General features: G+C 33.2%; 2 protein-coding genes across 2 annotated transcripts; one reads left to right on the top strand and one right to left on the bottom strand.

The window, feature by feature from the left end:
* The first annotated feature begins 1,845 nt into the window (after positions 1-1,845).
* Positions 1,846-6,459, top strand: LOC105763841 (acetyl-coenzyme A carboxylase carboxyl transferase subunit alpha, chloroplastic). Its single transcript, XM_012582218.2, has 11 exons — positions 1,846-1,970; positions 2,240-2,656; positions 2,933-3,007; positions 3,445-3,552; positions 3,645-3,805; positions 3,959-4,073; positions 4,186-4,340; positions 4,698-4,749; positions 4,824-4,892; positions 5,013-5,090; positions 5,218-6,459. The coding sequence occupies exons 2-11, from the start codon at positions 2,267-2,269 to the stop codon at positions 6,214-6,216; spliced, it is 2,202 nt and encodes a 733-aa protein (XP_012437672.1). The 5' UTR covers positions 1,846-1,970; positions 2,240-2,266; the 3' UTR covers positions 6,217-6,459.
* A 967-nt stretch (positions 6,460-7,426) lies between these two features.
* On the bottom strand, positions 7,427-8,934 carry LOC105763840 (LIM domain-containing protein PLIM2b). Its single transcript, XM_012582217.2, has 5 exons — positions 8,670-8,934; positions 8,427-8,526; positions 8,270-8,289; positions 8,009-8,098; positions 7,427-7,909 (listed from the first exon to the last, which is right to left on the bottom strand). The coding sequence occupies exons 1-5, from the start codon at positions 8,802-8,804 to the stop codon at positions 7,628-7,630; spliced, it is 627 nt and encodes a 208-aa protein (XP_012437671.1). The 5' UTR covers positions 8,805-8,934; the 3' UTR covers positions 7,427-7,627.
* Between the last annotated feature and the right edge of the window lie 7,245 nt (positions 8,935-16,179).

Raw genomic sequence — 16,179 nt, 5'->3', positions numbered from 1 at the left:
ATTCGAATCTAAATGATTCAATAATTTAAAATTGGAGTTAATTTTATTCAAATTGACTCATTTCAAAACTAATATAATTTGTTGAATTAAAATGTCTAAAATTAGGTAAGAAGCATGAGAGAAAACTTGTTCTCAAGGATGCTACGAAGCTGAATGACAAGATTCTCTTTCTTAAAAGTGAAAGAATTGTGTTTTATGTTCATTCTAAAATAATTTATCAATTAAAGCCTGCAACTTTTGCTGCAGCAAAGAAAACCTATTCAATAGAGTTGTTGATTAGATGGCCAATAATGTTGATCGATTTTTCAGATGTATCTTCCCCCGTGAGGCTATTAACTATGGCTTCCTTTGGATTTAAATAAAGCTTTAATACGATACAATTTGAATACTTTCTCATAGATCAAGTTAAATTTTTTTTATATATTTTTAAGACTTTATATAATTTCTTTTAAATTATTAAGTGATTGACATGACGCAATCTTAAAATACCTTAAGGGAATCTAAGTTCAAGGATTAAATTAAGAAAATTTGTCGAGTTCCAAGACTAATGTCACCACAAATAGTTTATGGACCAAATTTAAAAAAAAAAAAACTTACCAAGTTTAATGATTGAATATTGCTTTATCCCTATAACAATAACATCCACATTTACCATTTTAGATTATCTTTTTTTTTCTTGGGTAAATCATACCTAATGTCTCTAAACTATTAGTAAGTTTACGTTTTGGTCACTCAACTTCAAAAAAAATACAAAATGGTGAATGAACTATTCATAAGTTTTCATTTAAGTCAGTGGGCAGTTAAAATCGCTATTGTATGGCCTTCTTTGCTTGGACCACCTTAACCAATCGAAAACTCTCTTTTTTCCCTTCTTTTTTACAATTAAGTTTATTTTCATGAAACAACTTTAAATGTTATAAATCTGTGAACCAAAATTCAAACAGCTTTTTTCTCCGATCTTCAACACTGACTGTCAGATCAACTTGGATTGAATGTATGTTCTTATACTCGTCGATGGGTATTAATCTACCGTACCAATCGTTAAATCATCGTCTAGAGCTTACTAGTCAAACTTAAAAGACTGAACAACCCAATAACTTAAATAAAAACTTTCGAATAGTTTAGTGACTATTTTGTAACTTTTTAAAATTAAATGACTAAAACATAAACTTACTAATAGTTTAATTACATTGGGTGTAGTTTATTTATTTTTTCATTCCTCAAATGGATAAGGAAATTAATTAATGGCCTAACTCAACAAAAAAAAGAAATTGACGCGCCAATTGCATGATACAACGTCAGTTTCAGTGGGTCCCGCCGTTGGTCTGGACTTTTAAATTTTGGTGGTAGTTGATCGTTATCCTCAACGTGGATAAAAACATTGTCAAGTTTCACCTACATTAAAAGCACGTGTAACCCACCGCCCAATCAAATCGCTTCCCTTACTAACACTCCGTGAATTACACGCTCATGTTTCTTCATTAGTCGCCGCGAAATCTCAGTTTTAGTTTAAATTACCATATTTAATTAACAAAAGGCTTTATTGTTCAATTAGTTCCTAAACTATACTATAATTATTATATTAGTCCTTAGAATTATTTTTTTGGTAAAGATTAATCCTAAACTATCAATTTTGTCAAAGTTTTAAAAAAGTGATATCACCCAATAAGAACATGACACACGACATATTCTTATTGGGTGCCTTGCATTTTTTTAGGTAAAATGGGACAAAATTAATAATTTAGGGACTACTCCTGATAAAAAAAACTTTTAAGGACCAATCTGAGAATTGGATATAGTTTAGGGTCCAATTTATGAATAAAGCCAAGAAGGGAATTTAGCTTTATTTTTGGTTGTTCAAACAATGACATCCCAATCCTTAATTCCCACTTTTCTTCATTTGTGAACTCACTTCTTTTGAAAACCCTAAATTTCTAAGCATAATCAGCTTCTTTCTCATCAACATTCAGGTAATTTTCATAATCAGCATAACACTTTTAATGAGCTTTTTTTTTATTGCTTAAATTGAATAATTTCTGTTATTGTTTTACATTTTAGTAATTTTCTGTCTTTTAATTGCTGTTCTTAGATTAGATTATAGTACTAATAGCAGTTTTGAAATGGGGGGATTATGGTGTTTGAAAGGAAATTGGGTTTTTTTTTTAAATCAATTATGCAAAATTGTAAAAAATGTATCATTGTTACATGAAGAACTAATGTTAATGGTAGCACTTTTTAGGATTTTGTATGAAGTGATCATTGAGAGATGACTACAATATCCTTAGTAGCTGGGAATTGTGGAAGAGGAAGAGGATATGAAGATGGGAGGTTTGAATTCAGGTCAAATTTATATCTTGGGAAAGATTTTTTGGCTAGTGACTTGTTTAATAATAATCCATTTCGAAGAAGAGCAAATGGGTGTTTGTCAAAAGCTTTAAAAGGTTTCGAGAATGGAAACGGGAGGAGGTTTCGGGTTATTGCGAGAGTTAAGAAAGGGAAGAAGCATGATTACCCTTGGCCGGATAATATTGACCTGGATATCAAAGACGGGCACTTGACTTACTTGTCTCATTTCAAGCCTTTGGCTGAGAAACCGAAACCGGTGACCTTACCATTTGAGAAGCCATTGGTTGATCTTGAGAAAAAGATTATCGAGGTGAGTTGTTTTTCATTGGTTTCCATTTGATTTGTTTAATAGAACATGTTGTTTCAACATTCATTATGTGTGTTAAGCTACATGATGAGGATTCATTTGAGAGTGAAAACCCGAACCGGGGACTAATGTTCAACTGTATCGTGTTATGTCAATGCGGAGCAATTTTGATTTCCTCATTCCATGATATTCTAGGTGTTTGTAAAGCACAAAATTGAGACGTAGAGTCTCTCTAGATTCTAATAAATTTTTTATTTTGCTCGCTATAATTTCGGACAGGTATGCAGAATGGCTGATGAAACTGGTCTGGATTTTACTGATCAAATTGGTGCTTTGGAAAACAAGTATCAACAGGTTGGTATATAAAGTAATACCTTCACCCTAAGTGTTGGAAATCATCAATGAAGTTCTCATCTATTCCATTAAATACAAGGTTATGGCTATAAATAGAATATTAAGTGACCTCAAAAGGGTGCCTAAGGATACTTGCTCGCAAAACCCGAGTTTTAATATTTGATCACTGGTATAGTAACTTTTGTCATTTATTATATGTGGTAACTCTGAATTCTATGTTTTCATGTAGTTGTCGAAATGTAGGCATGCATTCCTTTGTCTTAGGCTCCTAGTTTATCAATTGTAATAGTGAGAAATTCATTGATTCGTGCCAAGTAATCTTTGCATAGGCCATTTTCGGTTGTTTAAACGTTCTGCTAAACTTGCAATCCACATTTACTTTTCAATGACATCCCTTTTGCCATGTCTATAACTTTTTAATCTGTTCTAAACATCAGGCTCTGAAAGATTTATACACACATTTGACACCTATTCAACGCCTGGCCATTGCTCGACATCCCAACAGACCAACAGCTCTTGATCATATATTGAATATCACAGAGAAGGTATTTCAACAGTATGAAACTTTTATGTGTTTATGCACCTAAAAGAATATGAAGTTATTTTCTTACAGTCTTGCTCTTTTACTATCTTATAGTGGGTGGAACTCCATGGAGATCGTGCTGGCTATGATGATCCAGCCATGGTAACTGGTATAGGAACCATGGATGGTAAGAGCTACATGTTTATAGGCCAGCAGAAAGGTAGGAATACAAAGGAGAACATTTTTCGCAATTTTGCAATGCCGACTCCCCATGGGTACGTTTCAAGGATCTTTTATTTGAACAAGTAACTTGAAGGTTCAGCTTGTATAGGTAACAGGGATGTGATTGTAGCCCTGATATTCAAGAAAGTCTATTCAAAATAGTTTTGAATCTTATCTACTCATATGAAAGTTCTTTCTGCAAGCAGATATCGGAAGGCTTTGCGAATGATGAAGTATGCTGATCATCATGGTCTTCCTATCATAACATTTGTTGACACTCCGGGGGCTTATGCTGATCTTAAATCGGAGGAACTTGGTCAAGTGCGTTGAACTAGCTTCTAATGTTGGAAATCGTGATATTACCTACTCTGTATTCGGAAACACCTAGTTCATATAATAACATGACCCATTTCATGTTTTTTACCCTATACAGGGGGAAGCAATTGCACACAACCTGAGGACCATGTTTGGCCTTAAAGTGCCAATTGTAACGGTTGTCGTTGGTGAAGGTGGTTCTGGTGGGGCTTTGGCCATTGCTTGTCCCAATAAATTGTTTATGCTCGAGAACTCCGTTCTATACGTTGCAAGGTGGGATCAGTTCCTTCTTGTCGCTCAGAAAATAACTAACTGAAGATTATGATGCATGAAGTTATTAACTCGAATACAAACATAACTAATCCTTCCAAGTTTAAAAAAATGCTTTACATGTTAATTTGAGTTTTTAGTTTTTAAAGCAACAGAAATATCAGCTTATTGCCAAACTACTCGTACTTCTACACCATTTTGTATAACTTCTGTTTCTCGAATTGGTCTCAACTGACAAAAGACATATTCACAGCTATATTTTCTATACTTTTAATGTGGTCTTTGGCTTGTCATGTACTCGTGTTTTTATTTATCGATGAACTCTGAAATACGTGTTGCTTTTGACTCTGGTTCTCTTAGCCCTGAAGCATGTGCTGCTATACTATGGAAATCTTCCCAAGCGGCTCCTAAGGTAAGTGATTTCTTATACGATGGTTGAAATGAGAACCGTTTTTATGTCATTAGTGATGTTTCATACTTGTATAGGCAGCTGAAAAACTGAGGATAACAGCTCAAGAACATTACAAGCGCAAAATTGCCGATGGTATCATCCCCGTAAGCATCTTCAACATATAAAGTTTTATACTGTTTCTCAAGCCTTCCGGTCAAGTAAAATGTCTGTGGCTGTTTTTTTTTTTCTTTTTTCAATTTTTCCAATATTTGTTTGATTTATAGGAACCTCTTGGAGGCGCACATGCTGATCCTGTATGGACTTCCCAACAAATTAGACTTGCAATCACTCAGGCCATGGATGTAAGTAATGACAACCAGAAATTCTGCTTTAGTTGCAGGATTGATTTGGCTACTATATTTCTTTTTCTTTTCCTTTAGTTGATTTCCAAGTTGTTGGGAACTTACAATGTCGTTCAAATGAACATAGGAACTAACAAAAATGGATACGGAAGAGTTGCTTCATCATCGTATGCTTAAATTTCGATCAATTGGAGGTTTCCAAGAAGGCAAGCCCGTGGAACCTGAAAGAAAACGAAACATGAAGCCTTCGGATGCTAGCATGTTAAATGCTGCAGATATAGAATCAGATCTTGAGAAGTTAAAGAAGAATATCTTGGAGGCTAAGGTACCTTCCGATCCTATCACGGACCAAGCAATAGAAAAACTTAAGCAGGATGTTGACAACGAGGTCACGAGAGCGTTTATTTCAATGGGATTGCAAGAGAAGCTTGAATCACTTAAGTTGGAGTTATCCCGAGCCTCTGATAATCAGACCCTTAATCGTAATTTGAAGGTGAAGGTGGATAAACTTATGCAAGAATTTAAGCAAAATTTGTCGAGACCAGGGACCTATCTTGGTTTAAAACAAAAGCTTGAAAAGCTAAGCATGGTTAGCAGACTCATTGAGCAGAAAGAGAAAGGTAAGAAACTGAAAGCCGAGATTAATCAGAAGATTCCATCCGAGATCAAAGAAAAGTTGGAACAATTGCAAACCGCTCAGGCGAACTTATCGAAAGGAGATCCACTCGATGAAGATTTGGTGGCCGAGGCAGTAAAAGCTAAGAAAGAACTGATTGAAGTTTTGAAGTCAGCAAACTTGGAAATTGTTGGAGTGGCAAAGAGAAAGGCCGCTGCGGAACTACAAGAGAAGATCGTAAACGTGAAGAAAGAGATTGATGGAGAGATCGAAAGGGTAATCGATATAGCCGGTCTTCATGGAAAAATCGAAGAATTGAAAGCGGAGATGGCGATAGACTCTAGTTCACCAAAGGTAGAAAAATTACAAGCAGAGATCAAGGAGGAGATTCGTACCTCCTTGGATGACACAGCATTGAAACAGAAGGTTGAGAATCTAAGAAGAGAATTTGCAACATCCTCAGAAGAAGTTATCGACGATAAAGTTATCGCTGAAAATGGAAGATGGTGAAAAACACAACATCTTACATATTATAGAGTAAGGGTGTGATTTCATGTTGCAGATCAGGATATATACAATAAGTATTTTTTTTACATTAAAAATGCTACCCTTTGGCATATGGTGTTGTCTTATTTTTTGTTTTTATTTTATGTTAATTGAATAGTTTTGTATGTTGAAGAACTTAAACAATGATGCAATGTAACGAGTAAAAATGTTAACCCTTTTTAAGGGTATTCATTTTGATTTTTTTGAGATCACTCTCTGTCGGGAGCCTTTAATAAGTTGTACTGTTATCGATTAAAGTTTTGTCTCTTGATTTTGTGAAGAATTCAAGTGTGTGAGGTTGCTTGAAAAGGCGGCATATTCAACAAAATGGGAGCGCCTTGTCAGATAGGACCATGCATGGCAAATAGCCACCTACCAAGGGATGTAAGCATCCGCGCTTGGTAGGGTTTGAACCCAAGCCCTTCAATGATATCAATGAGCATTTATGCTACCACTTGATTTACTACTCCCTCCAGCTATAGGCCGGAGGTTCAAACCTTTCAAGCACGGATGCTCACGTCCACTTGGAAGTTGACACTTGATTGTGCACCTCGCATGTTTGATCTGATGATATGCTCTCGCTCTATTGACCCTCCACCTCTTCAAGCAAACTAAGGCATTCAAGCTCGAGTTGTAAGATAAAACCTTAATTAGGGTTAATTCTGACCTGCAATGCACCATGCATGGTCCAATCCAATGGGTTGCTCCTGCTCTATTGAACTCGCATGGTCTAGAAATTTTTTTACGGAGGTAGAATTGAATTGTAATTTTTTGAGAGGTTGTATTAATTTATGATTTCTATCATTTTCTAAGAGATTAAATATAATTTTTTTCATTTTGGGGGCCAAAACACAATTTTATCATATATATGAATTTATAATTTCATCAATTTTAAGGGGATAGAATTTCAATTTTCATGGGGGGCCAAGGAACCTACCTGTACGGCCTCGAGGTTCTTCACAAAGTTGAAAAACAAAACCTCAAGTGGAGACAATTCCAACCCTCGCAAAGTCGAAAGACAAAACTTTAATAGGAGACAATTCCAACCTTTTGAGGAGTCCAACTCTGAATGAATAATACTTTAGTCATTTTTTTTTGAAGGAGCCCATTATAACTATTTTTAAAAGGTCCCAAATTGCATATAAAATCAAGAGAGAAAAAAAAGAATCGGAAATTATTCAAAGTATATATTATCAATTGATCATGCAAGTTGTTCGAATCATCAAATACATAGAAATCAATCCAATCCAAAAAAGAACATTCAGTTTTTGATGAGATGGTCTGCCACTCAATCAAACTGGTTTCATTTGCAAAAGCTCTAAAAGATCATCGTCATGGTGGTAGGAAATTATAAAAGAACCAAATGGTGTGTGTTTCAATTATCAGATGCCTCTTTGGATTCTTCATCAGCCGCACTTTCCTCCGGTTCGGCACGAGTTTCCACATTCTCAGACGACGATGCCGTCGAATTGTTCCTTCTATGGGTAGCAGCTTGAAGAACGTGGTTATAGTTTCCTTTCACCATGAAAAGTTGAGCGAAATGGTGCTTGCAATATAAGACACCGTCGAGAGCAGCATAAGATGAGTGTGTCAGTGGGCAGCCACCGTGGGCGCACCTAAAACATGTCTTGTGGAAACATTCACCTTCCATAGTAACCTGTCCTCCCCAACAATGTCGACCATAGTTAATAGCAACAACAAAAAGAAAAAAAAATGAAACATAAGATACATAAAAAACAATGAATACAAAATTTACCTTTTCCAACGGGTACACTGTTTTCTCGCAAGCTGCACACTTGTCTAGGGTTCCAGAAAACAGGGATGAAAGTTTGCTGGGAGTCCTATTCTGTAACATGTTAAACAAATATGTGAATAGGGATGGCAAAAGATTCTTGGTATATATATATAAGATGAAAGACAAGTAATCTATTGATAGAGTGGTGGACCCTTAATTCCAGTGGGTGGTGATGAAACCCGACATGTATATATATATATATATAAAGCAAGGAAGACATACCAGTTCAGTAGGCCTGGTCCCTGCAAAAGTGATCATCAAAGAAGATTATTATTGTTAGCCATGGCCATCCAGGCTAAATTTTAAAAAATGATGGAATAAGGAAAAGAAAGTGGAAAAACACACAAGAAAATGGGCATTCTTTTAAAAAAAATTCAACCTGTTTGAAAATTCTTGCTGAAATTCCCAGATTCCTTAAACAGTTGCTCAAAATGAGGCTTGCAATACAGTATTCCATCCATCCAAGAATAAGTGGTCATCTATCAATCCAACAAAAAAAAGGGTTAATTTCGTCAAACATCCTCAAAAGAGTAAATATGTTTTTCACTCCCTTTGAAATTATAAACCAACTTGATGGTAAAATTGCACATTGACCCTAAAACAATTTCCTCACTTTACTTACCTGAAGGTTACCCTTACAATGGCTGCATTTGAAACAAGTTTTATGGTATGGCACTCCTTCGAGTGTCATCATATCGACCACATGGACAGTCTTGTCGCAAGCCTTGCACTTGTCCAAAGTTCCAGTGAATGCCATTTTTTGTCGAAGTTGTTTATTTATGTTATTTTATTTCAGCAACAGATCAAAGGAACGGTGGGACAAGAGAAAGAAGAAAAAACACACAGCAGCTTGCCCCCGTTTGTTGGAATTAACCTCGGACAAATGAAGGACAAATAAGAATTGCCCTATTCCTCTGTTTTTATAAAAACTGTTCATATATTCAGAGATTAAAACTGCCATTCCATTTTTGTTGATTGAAAGACACGTGATTGGATGTCCCAATCTTTTGGAATGTTTGATTTTGGTCCTAAATTTGGACTGAATTTGTTTGTGTTTCATTGGAGAAGAGAAAAATGTGGGTTCTGAGTTTTGAACATTTCAAAGGGGGAGGGGATCAAAAATCTGAGCCATCCAATTGATAATAATAAGGGATGAATTCTGTATTTTTTTTATTTTGGTCCTTGAATTTTTTTTTTGTCCAACTTAATTTTGAAATTTATAGCATTTTTCAATTTGGTCATTGAACTTGAATTCTGTTAAATTGTGCCACATTATCATATTTTGATGAAATCCAAATCCAAAAATAAAATTGAGAAAAATTGTCAAATTCTGAAATGAATGTGGACTAAAAAAATTTTAAGGACCAAGTTTTAAAAAAAATAGCGAAGTTCGGGAAATAATAACCCGAGATGGCAAAATTTTATGGGGAGAGGGATTTTTGGATTGTAATAATAATAATAATAATAATAATAATAATAATAAGGGATAAAGTAATATTTAGTCCTTGAACTTGGACAATTTTTCCAATCTTGGTTTTTTAACTCTTTTTCTGCTTACATTAGTCTCAAAACTTGCAGCTTTTCTCAATTTGATTTTTGAACTTGGATCCCGTTAAGGTTTGATAATGTGACATTCTGGGGTTATGCCACATTATTACATTTTAAGGGTATCCAAATTTAGGGATTAATTAAAAAATATTATCCGACAAAAATATTCAAAGACCAAATTGAAAAAAAATCAAGTTTAGGGGCTAAATGTTGATTTATCCCTAATAATAACCCAAGATTTGAAAATGGGGGGTTATAAAAAATGAGAGCCATCCCTAATAATAACGATATGTTAAAAAAAGGTAAAAATACGCAGTTAGTCCTGTACTTTAGTAGAATTTGAGTTTTAATCCTAAAAGTTAAAAATAAATCCTCATATTTATCTTCAAAATCTTTTAGCTTGGCATGTTTCATTTCCATCAATCATAAATTATGTCATATAAAAGAAATCTAATCAACATATTAAATTAACAAATTTTGATGAAAATATCAAAAGCATCAATCATCATATTATGATTTTAAAGACTTGATTTTTAATTTTAAAATAAACAAATTAAAACTCAAAATTTTTCTTAAAGTACATGGCATATTTTAAGTTAATAATAATAAACCAAATCTAAAATCGAAATATTCAAGACCAAAGTTCAAGAAATTTCTATTATTGAAATTTAAATAACTTTCATGAATTAATTGTCAATAATTAAATTTTAAAAAAGTACATCTAAAAATAAAAATGAGAATTATAAATTTGGGTTCAAATTTAAAAAGTACACATAAACCAATTATTTATACTCTAGACCTGAACTAATTTATTTATTTCATCTTTCGTATTTTTACCGACTTAAGTATCGGAATGCTTTGATGCAAGCATGATAGACAACAATTAGAAAATATTGAGATGGAGGGGGTAACATTCCAGTCCCCATTTCGATTGTCGAATTCAAATGCGTGATGTCACGTTATATTGTCGAAGTTAACTTACTTCTTTTATCATATCATTTAGAGCATAATTATCATTCATATCAAACCAATCATCCATTTCAATTACAATCTTACTTTCATAGAGTATAATAATTTGATTCATCGAGTTACAAGGTGATACTAAGTCAATTTAAGAGTTGGGACTCGAATCCAAGCCCAATTATCAAGTTTCAATGTTGTGTCTCGAGACAGGCTTTCATTTATTTTAGGTAATTTTGCTTTGAGATTAAACTGTCTCGAGACCAACCTCCTTTATTTTTTTTTATTTTAGCTTTGATGTTTGAATGTCTCGAGACAAGGGGTTCTCTCGAGACCTAAAGTAGGGCTAAACTAATTTAGCTTCGAAGTTTACTTGTCTCAAGGCTTAAATAGGATTGTCTCGAGAGTAGCTTGCCAAGTCTCGAGACACTAAGCATGTATGCCAAAATACAAGGTAAATTTTGTTCTCATGGTCTCAAGACATGTTCATGTTGTCTCGAGACATAATGTTAAAATAACTCTAAATGCACATTTTCAAGTAACCAAACCATACTAAATGGTACATTAAATATACCTAAACTTTACATCAAAATAAGAACATCAATTTAACACATACAAACACAGCCAAACATCATCAAATTATAACCATCAACACATCACCAACTAATTCACATCATCAAAACTTATATAAACTAACATAATTATCTACTAATTAAAGATTAAAATTTATCTTATAAAACCTTATAGGCCAAGTACCAAAAATACCAAAATGACCACTTAAGCAACATGCCCAAAACAACCTAGGTACATGCCATTTTAATACTAATACATATATAAATACAAAAACAATAATAAGGCATGTTTCGAGCTAAGTTGTTGAGTTGGATGCTTGATCATTTAAAATCGACATCTACTCACATTCGATACTTGGGCACGGAAACAAACATAACCTTGTGCTGAGTACTAAATACTCGGTGATTCTAATATAATTCAAATACATTGTGTTAAGAATAAACTAAAGTAAGTATAAATGACAAATATCCTTTACATCAATGTATACTACTTTTAACTTATCAAATCATTTTCCAACTTGCTTCTCCATTTCACGTTTCAATATCAACTTCAATGCTTATTCATTTTGGCCCCTATTATTCGACAATAGACATTAGGTCAAATACCCAGATATATATAACGAATAAGTCCACGACTATCTATAAATTGGGATTGTCTTACTCTACCATCCTGGGTTACCCAACAATGATGGTTTTAATAATTGTCTGTACTATTTATTCTGCCATCCCAGATTGCCCAGCAATGATAACTAATAAATCACTATATCAGTGACCCTATGGTATGTCAATTATATCCAAACTACGACTAACATCGTTTAATGGGGCATTATCATCATAATTATTATTGTAACATATGTCATCACAATACAAATGTCTCAACATTTATATACATATCAAACATAATTTCGAACATTTTCCACATATTTCAACTATCACCATATTGAATCCATCATTCAAAGTAGGGAAAAGATACTATGTATATTCATGTTTGATTATAACAATCAAATTGATCTATGTAAGCAAATTGAAACTAAATTATAAAAGCACAAACCAGAAGCGACTATTCGTTAATAGTTTTAGCTTTTCCCTTGTCCCGAGAATGTTCTACATCATCTTTAGCTATAAAAATTAAACTCGATTATAGAAACACATTAATCACACAATTCAAACATAATCCAAAACTATATAGATATGATTGCATTTTATTCACTTTGGTCCTATATGCATTAATATTCAAATTACTCGTAACTTTTGATTTTCCTTACCGAATTGAAAACCAATTTCACATTTTTTTACTAAAACCTCTAGTTTTCAACTCATGATAATGTTTTCTAATATTTTTAATTTATTCAATTTAGTCCCTAACATCAAAAATTAACTATATAAATTTAAGTGGACTCGAGCTTAATTTAACTCTTTTTACTATAATTTTAACCTATTTCACCATAATCTCATTTCATACTAACTTAATTGATTTAATTACTAGCTAATTCTACTTCTTATTCCAATGTTTAACTTATGACTTCCTCGTTTCAACTTCCCAAACATCTCAACCTAAAATTTTCAGTCCGAAGCTAACTTTTCCAACACCACAAAAATCGGGTCATTAGAGAGGGAGCTAAGTTATTTTACTGGTTGACCAATTCGTCATTACCAATAGCAAATCAAATTCATTTCAAAGCATGATGGAAACATAAGAATTGAGCAATAGTAAAAGAAAAAGATTGAGAAGTTGGAATGTGAAAATGGAAGTGGTTCAAAACAGTGGGCAGAGACGTCAGTCTGGAAAAATAATGAAGTTGGAGAATCCTACGGCAATTGCTGATGAAGAGAAAGACAATAGGATGTCCCAAAACAACCCTCATCGGAGCCATGATCATGATAAGTTGGAACACTAGAGGGACGGGACAACCTCTAACTTTGAGTTACATCCGCTCCCTACCAACCTGATTTTGTATTCCTCAAATAGACTAGAAAATCCTTAAATTATATGTCGCTACTAGGTAATCGTTTAGGTTTTAATGGATGTTTAGGAGTAGGAACTAATTTTCCCAAAAATCATTGAGATATTTTAAATTTTTTTTTTAAATTTAATCAAATTTTCTAATTTAATAAGTCACATGACCACTTAATTTAATTTCATATGAGTAAATATACTCAATTAAATTATTTCTAAAGTTGTAGAATTTTTTTATTCAAATGCAGTCTAATCGAGTTTTTGTTGAGCTAGTAGAGGGACTAACCAAACACAAACAATTAGGCTCGAGCAATTGCAATTATGTCCAGAAGTATCGTTCCAATAATTCACAATTTACTTAATCATGAAGTCAATCCATAAGAAGTTTCATGATTAAAAACTTAAGTATACTTTTTACGAAAGCAATTCATCCAACTGTTTTGTCCAATGACCTCGCCATGTGTGTGTTACCCTCATATGATATTCTTAATTCTTTTGAGTTAAATTTGTTCATTTAATACAATCTTATTTTATCTTATTGTCATCATTGTGTCTTCTTAATGATTAATATTATTACTGTCAACTAATGACTGTGATAAATTGCTTCTTCGAGTACAAGAAACTCGTGGTCACATTCTATATTTATCAATCCACACAATGTCAATGAGAGAATATCGTTAACACTTTAATCAAGCTATAAATTTCATTGTTGCTAGTAAAGTCGTGCCATATACAAGTCATGTACCCAACATATTGGCTATCGGCTCAATCACCTAGCACATGAGTTATATACGCATGGTCAGTGACTAACTTAGGATTTAGGTAAGTCACATCATTAACATCACAAACGAATTTAGAATTAATTCAACTTGGGTTCAGTCTAATGTATTATTATTCCAATGAGTACATTTATGTTTTTACCTATGGAGTCAACTGCTCCGATAACCAAGACTAGTCATCTCCCTAATTGGAATTATAAAAAAACATAATAATCCTTTTATGTATTTGAATCAAATGCTCATTTTAATTTTTTACGAGATTATAGACTAATTTAGATTATCTACTAAGTAAATTATCTTTCTCATAATGTAAACATTCTTATCGTGCCACTTATCATCAATTTGAACTTAGACAATCAATGAGCTAATATTTGATTGTCACAAGTTCATTATGTATGTAAAACATGAAAGATATAATAGTGAAATATGAAATTAACTTTATTTATTTATCAATCGTTATATAGAAAATAGTTATATATGTTTACTGTAATATGGACACATTTCCCAACAATGACATGATTGAATTAGCAAATTATTTGCTCTATATATGAATAGTTGATATGGAATTGATTATGCCTTAAGGTTGAGAGGTTGAATTGTATAATATTGAGTGGTTGGTTTAGGTAATTATATGTTTGAATTGAGTTTGTTTGACATGGTTGAAAGGTATCATATTTGTAATAGGTTGATAGACGCCATTTGGATGTTGGTCTAAAAAAAAAATGAATAGGTACCAAATTGTTAAATTGTTAAGATAGAGGCAATGTTGCGGCCTCGAGATTTCGATGTCGCAACATGGGCCAACAATGAGTGATATCCTGACATCGACTTGCTTGAAGTCGCAACGTGATTCACTGTTTAATGATGTTGCGACGTAGAGGTTATGAAGTCGTGACATCCATCCAGAACTTTGAAAAGTTTACAATTTGGTTTTAAATCACCCACGAGTTAATAAAAGAATTTTTGTAAGCTCGTGTGAGGCTGGAAATGATTAAATAAAGTAATGTGAATGTAATTTATATTTAATTGTATGGACGATGATTGTATAATGCTTATATGATGTTAGTTTCACTGATAATGGTCGTCACATTTCATAGTTTGGACTCAACGATCGAGTCAAGTATGAGGTATTGAGTAAGGAATCACGTAGCAAAGGACAAACCCAATGCGATGAGTTGAAAATATAAATGAAAGTAAAAAAAAAAAGGATATAAAGGAAATGATCCGTAATACATCTATTGGCTAATGGAAATATGAAAGTCTTTTTTTTGAAAAAAGCATGAAACCAAGATGGACATTCACTCCAAATGATAATTTTTTGATAAGATCGGCCTATTTTGGAGAGTGCAAGGATATAATGAGACATGGCACGAGGCAAAATAATGTACAGATTAATGAACGAGATTGGAAATTATTGTGGTCGAGCAAATTACCTTTTACAGTTACCATTTTCCTCTGGAAAATTCTAAATATTTTACCGTGTAAATTGGAAATCCAGAAATAGGTTCAAGTGGTGGACACAGGGTGATACGAGTCTTAAAGGCCCAACCCAAGCCCAAACAAGAAGACAAACCATGCTTACTTGAAAATCAGGCCAAATTGTCAAAGTGACCCAATTTGTAAAGTTTTATTGTTTTTAAATACTTAGTTTAAATTTTTATGTAAATATTCAGTCCAAGAGGCCCAATTAAAAGCCCTTAGCCGAATTTCCATTTAAAATTAAAATAATTAGGAGTTTGTTTAGTTTTAGATTTCTAATTAGATTAGGAAAATATTTGAAAAGCCTATATAAAGGCTTGGCCGGCCACCTTGTTATTAACTTCTCAATTATATTAAAATTTCAGATTTGTTTAAGTGCAGAATTCTCTTTGAGTTTTTTCTCCAAGAATTCTCTCTTGGGTTTTCTTTAGAAGTTGTTTTAACAATCTTTTGATTGTGGGAGCCATCTTCAGCCTTCTTCTTGCCATTGATATTCTTTGGAGATGAAATTAGAGCCGTTTGAAGGGAATTGTGAGATCTTTCGGGATTTCAAGGCTTCTTAGGACTTTTCTTTTATTTGCTTGCTGTCAATTTCTTTTCTTTATTTCTGCTTGTGCCGAATCTTTATCTAATTTATTTGTTGTTCTTATTATGTTTCCAGCCTTTTTCTATCTTAAAGAATCGGCCAAAAATCCCCAATTTCTAGGGTTCTTGCTGATTCATCCATACTCTTTTTGGGTGAAATTAGATTACCGAAATTTGGGGAAAACTATCTTGGTGTTCAATTGGACAGAATCACAATCTCCTTTAGGGTTTCAAGAACCCTTATTAACACTT

This window comes from Gossypium raimondii, chromosome 12 (genome assembly GCF_025698545.1).
Source record: "Gossypium raimondii isolate GPD5lz chromosome 12, ASM2569854v1, whole genome shotgun sequence".
NCBI lineage: Eukaryota > Viridiplantae > Streptophyta > Magnoliopsida > Malvales > Malvaceae > Gossypium > Gossypium raimondii.
This window is presented reverse-complemented; position numbering and strand designations above follow the sequence as displayed.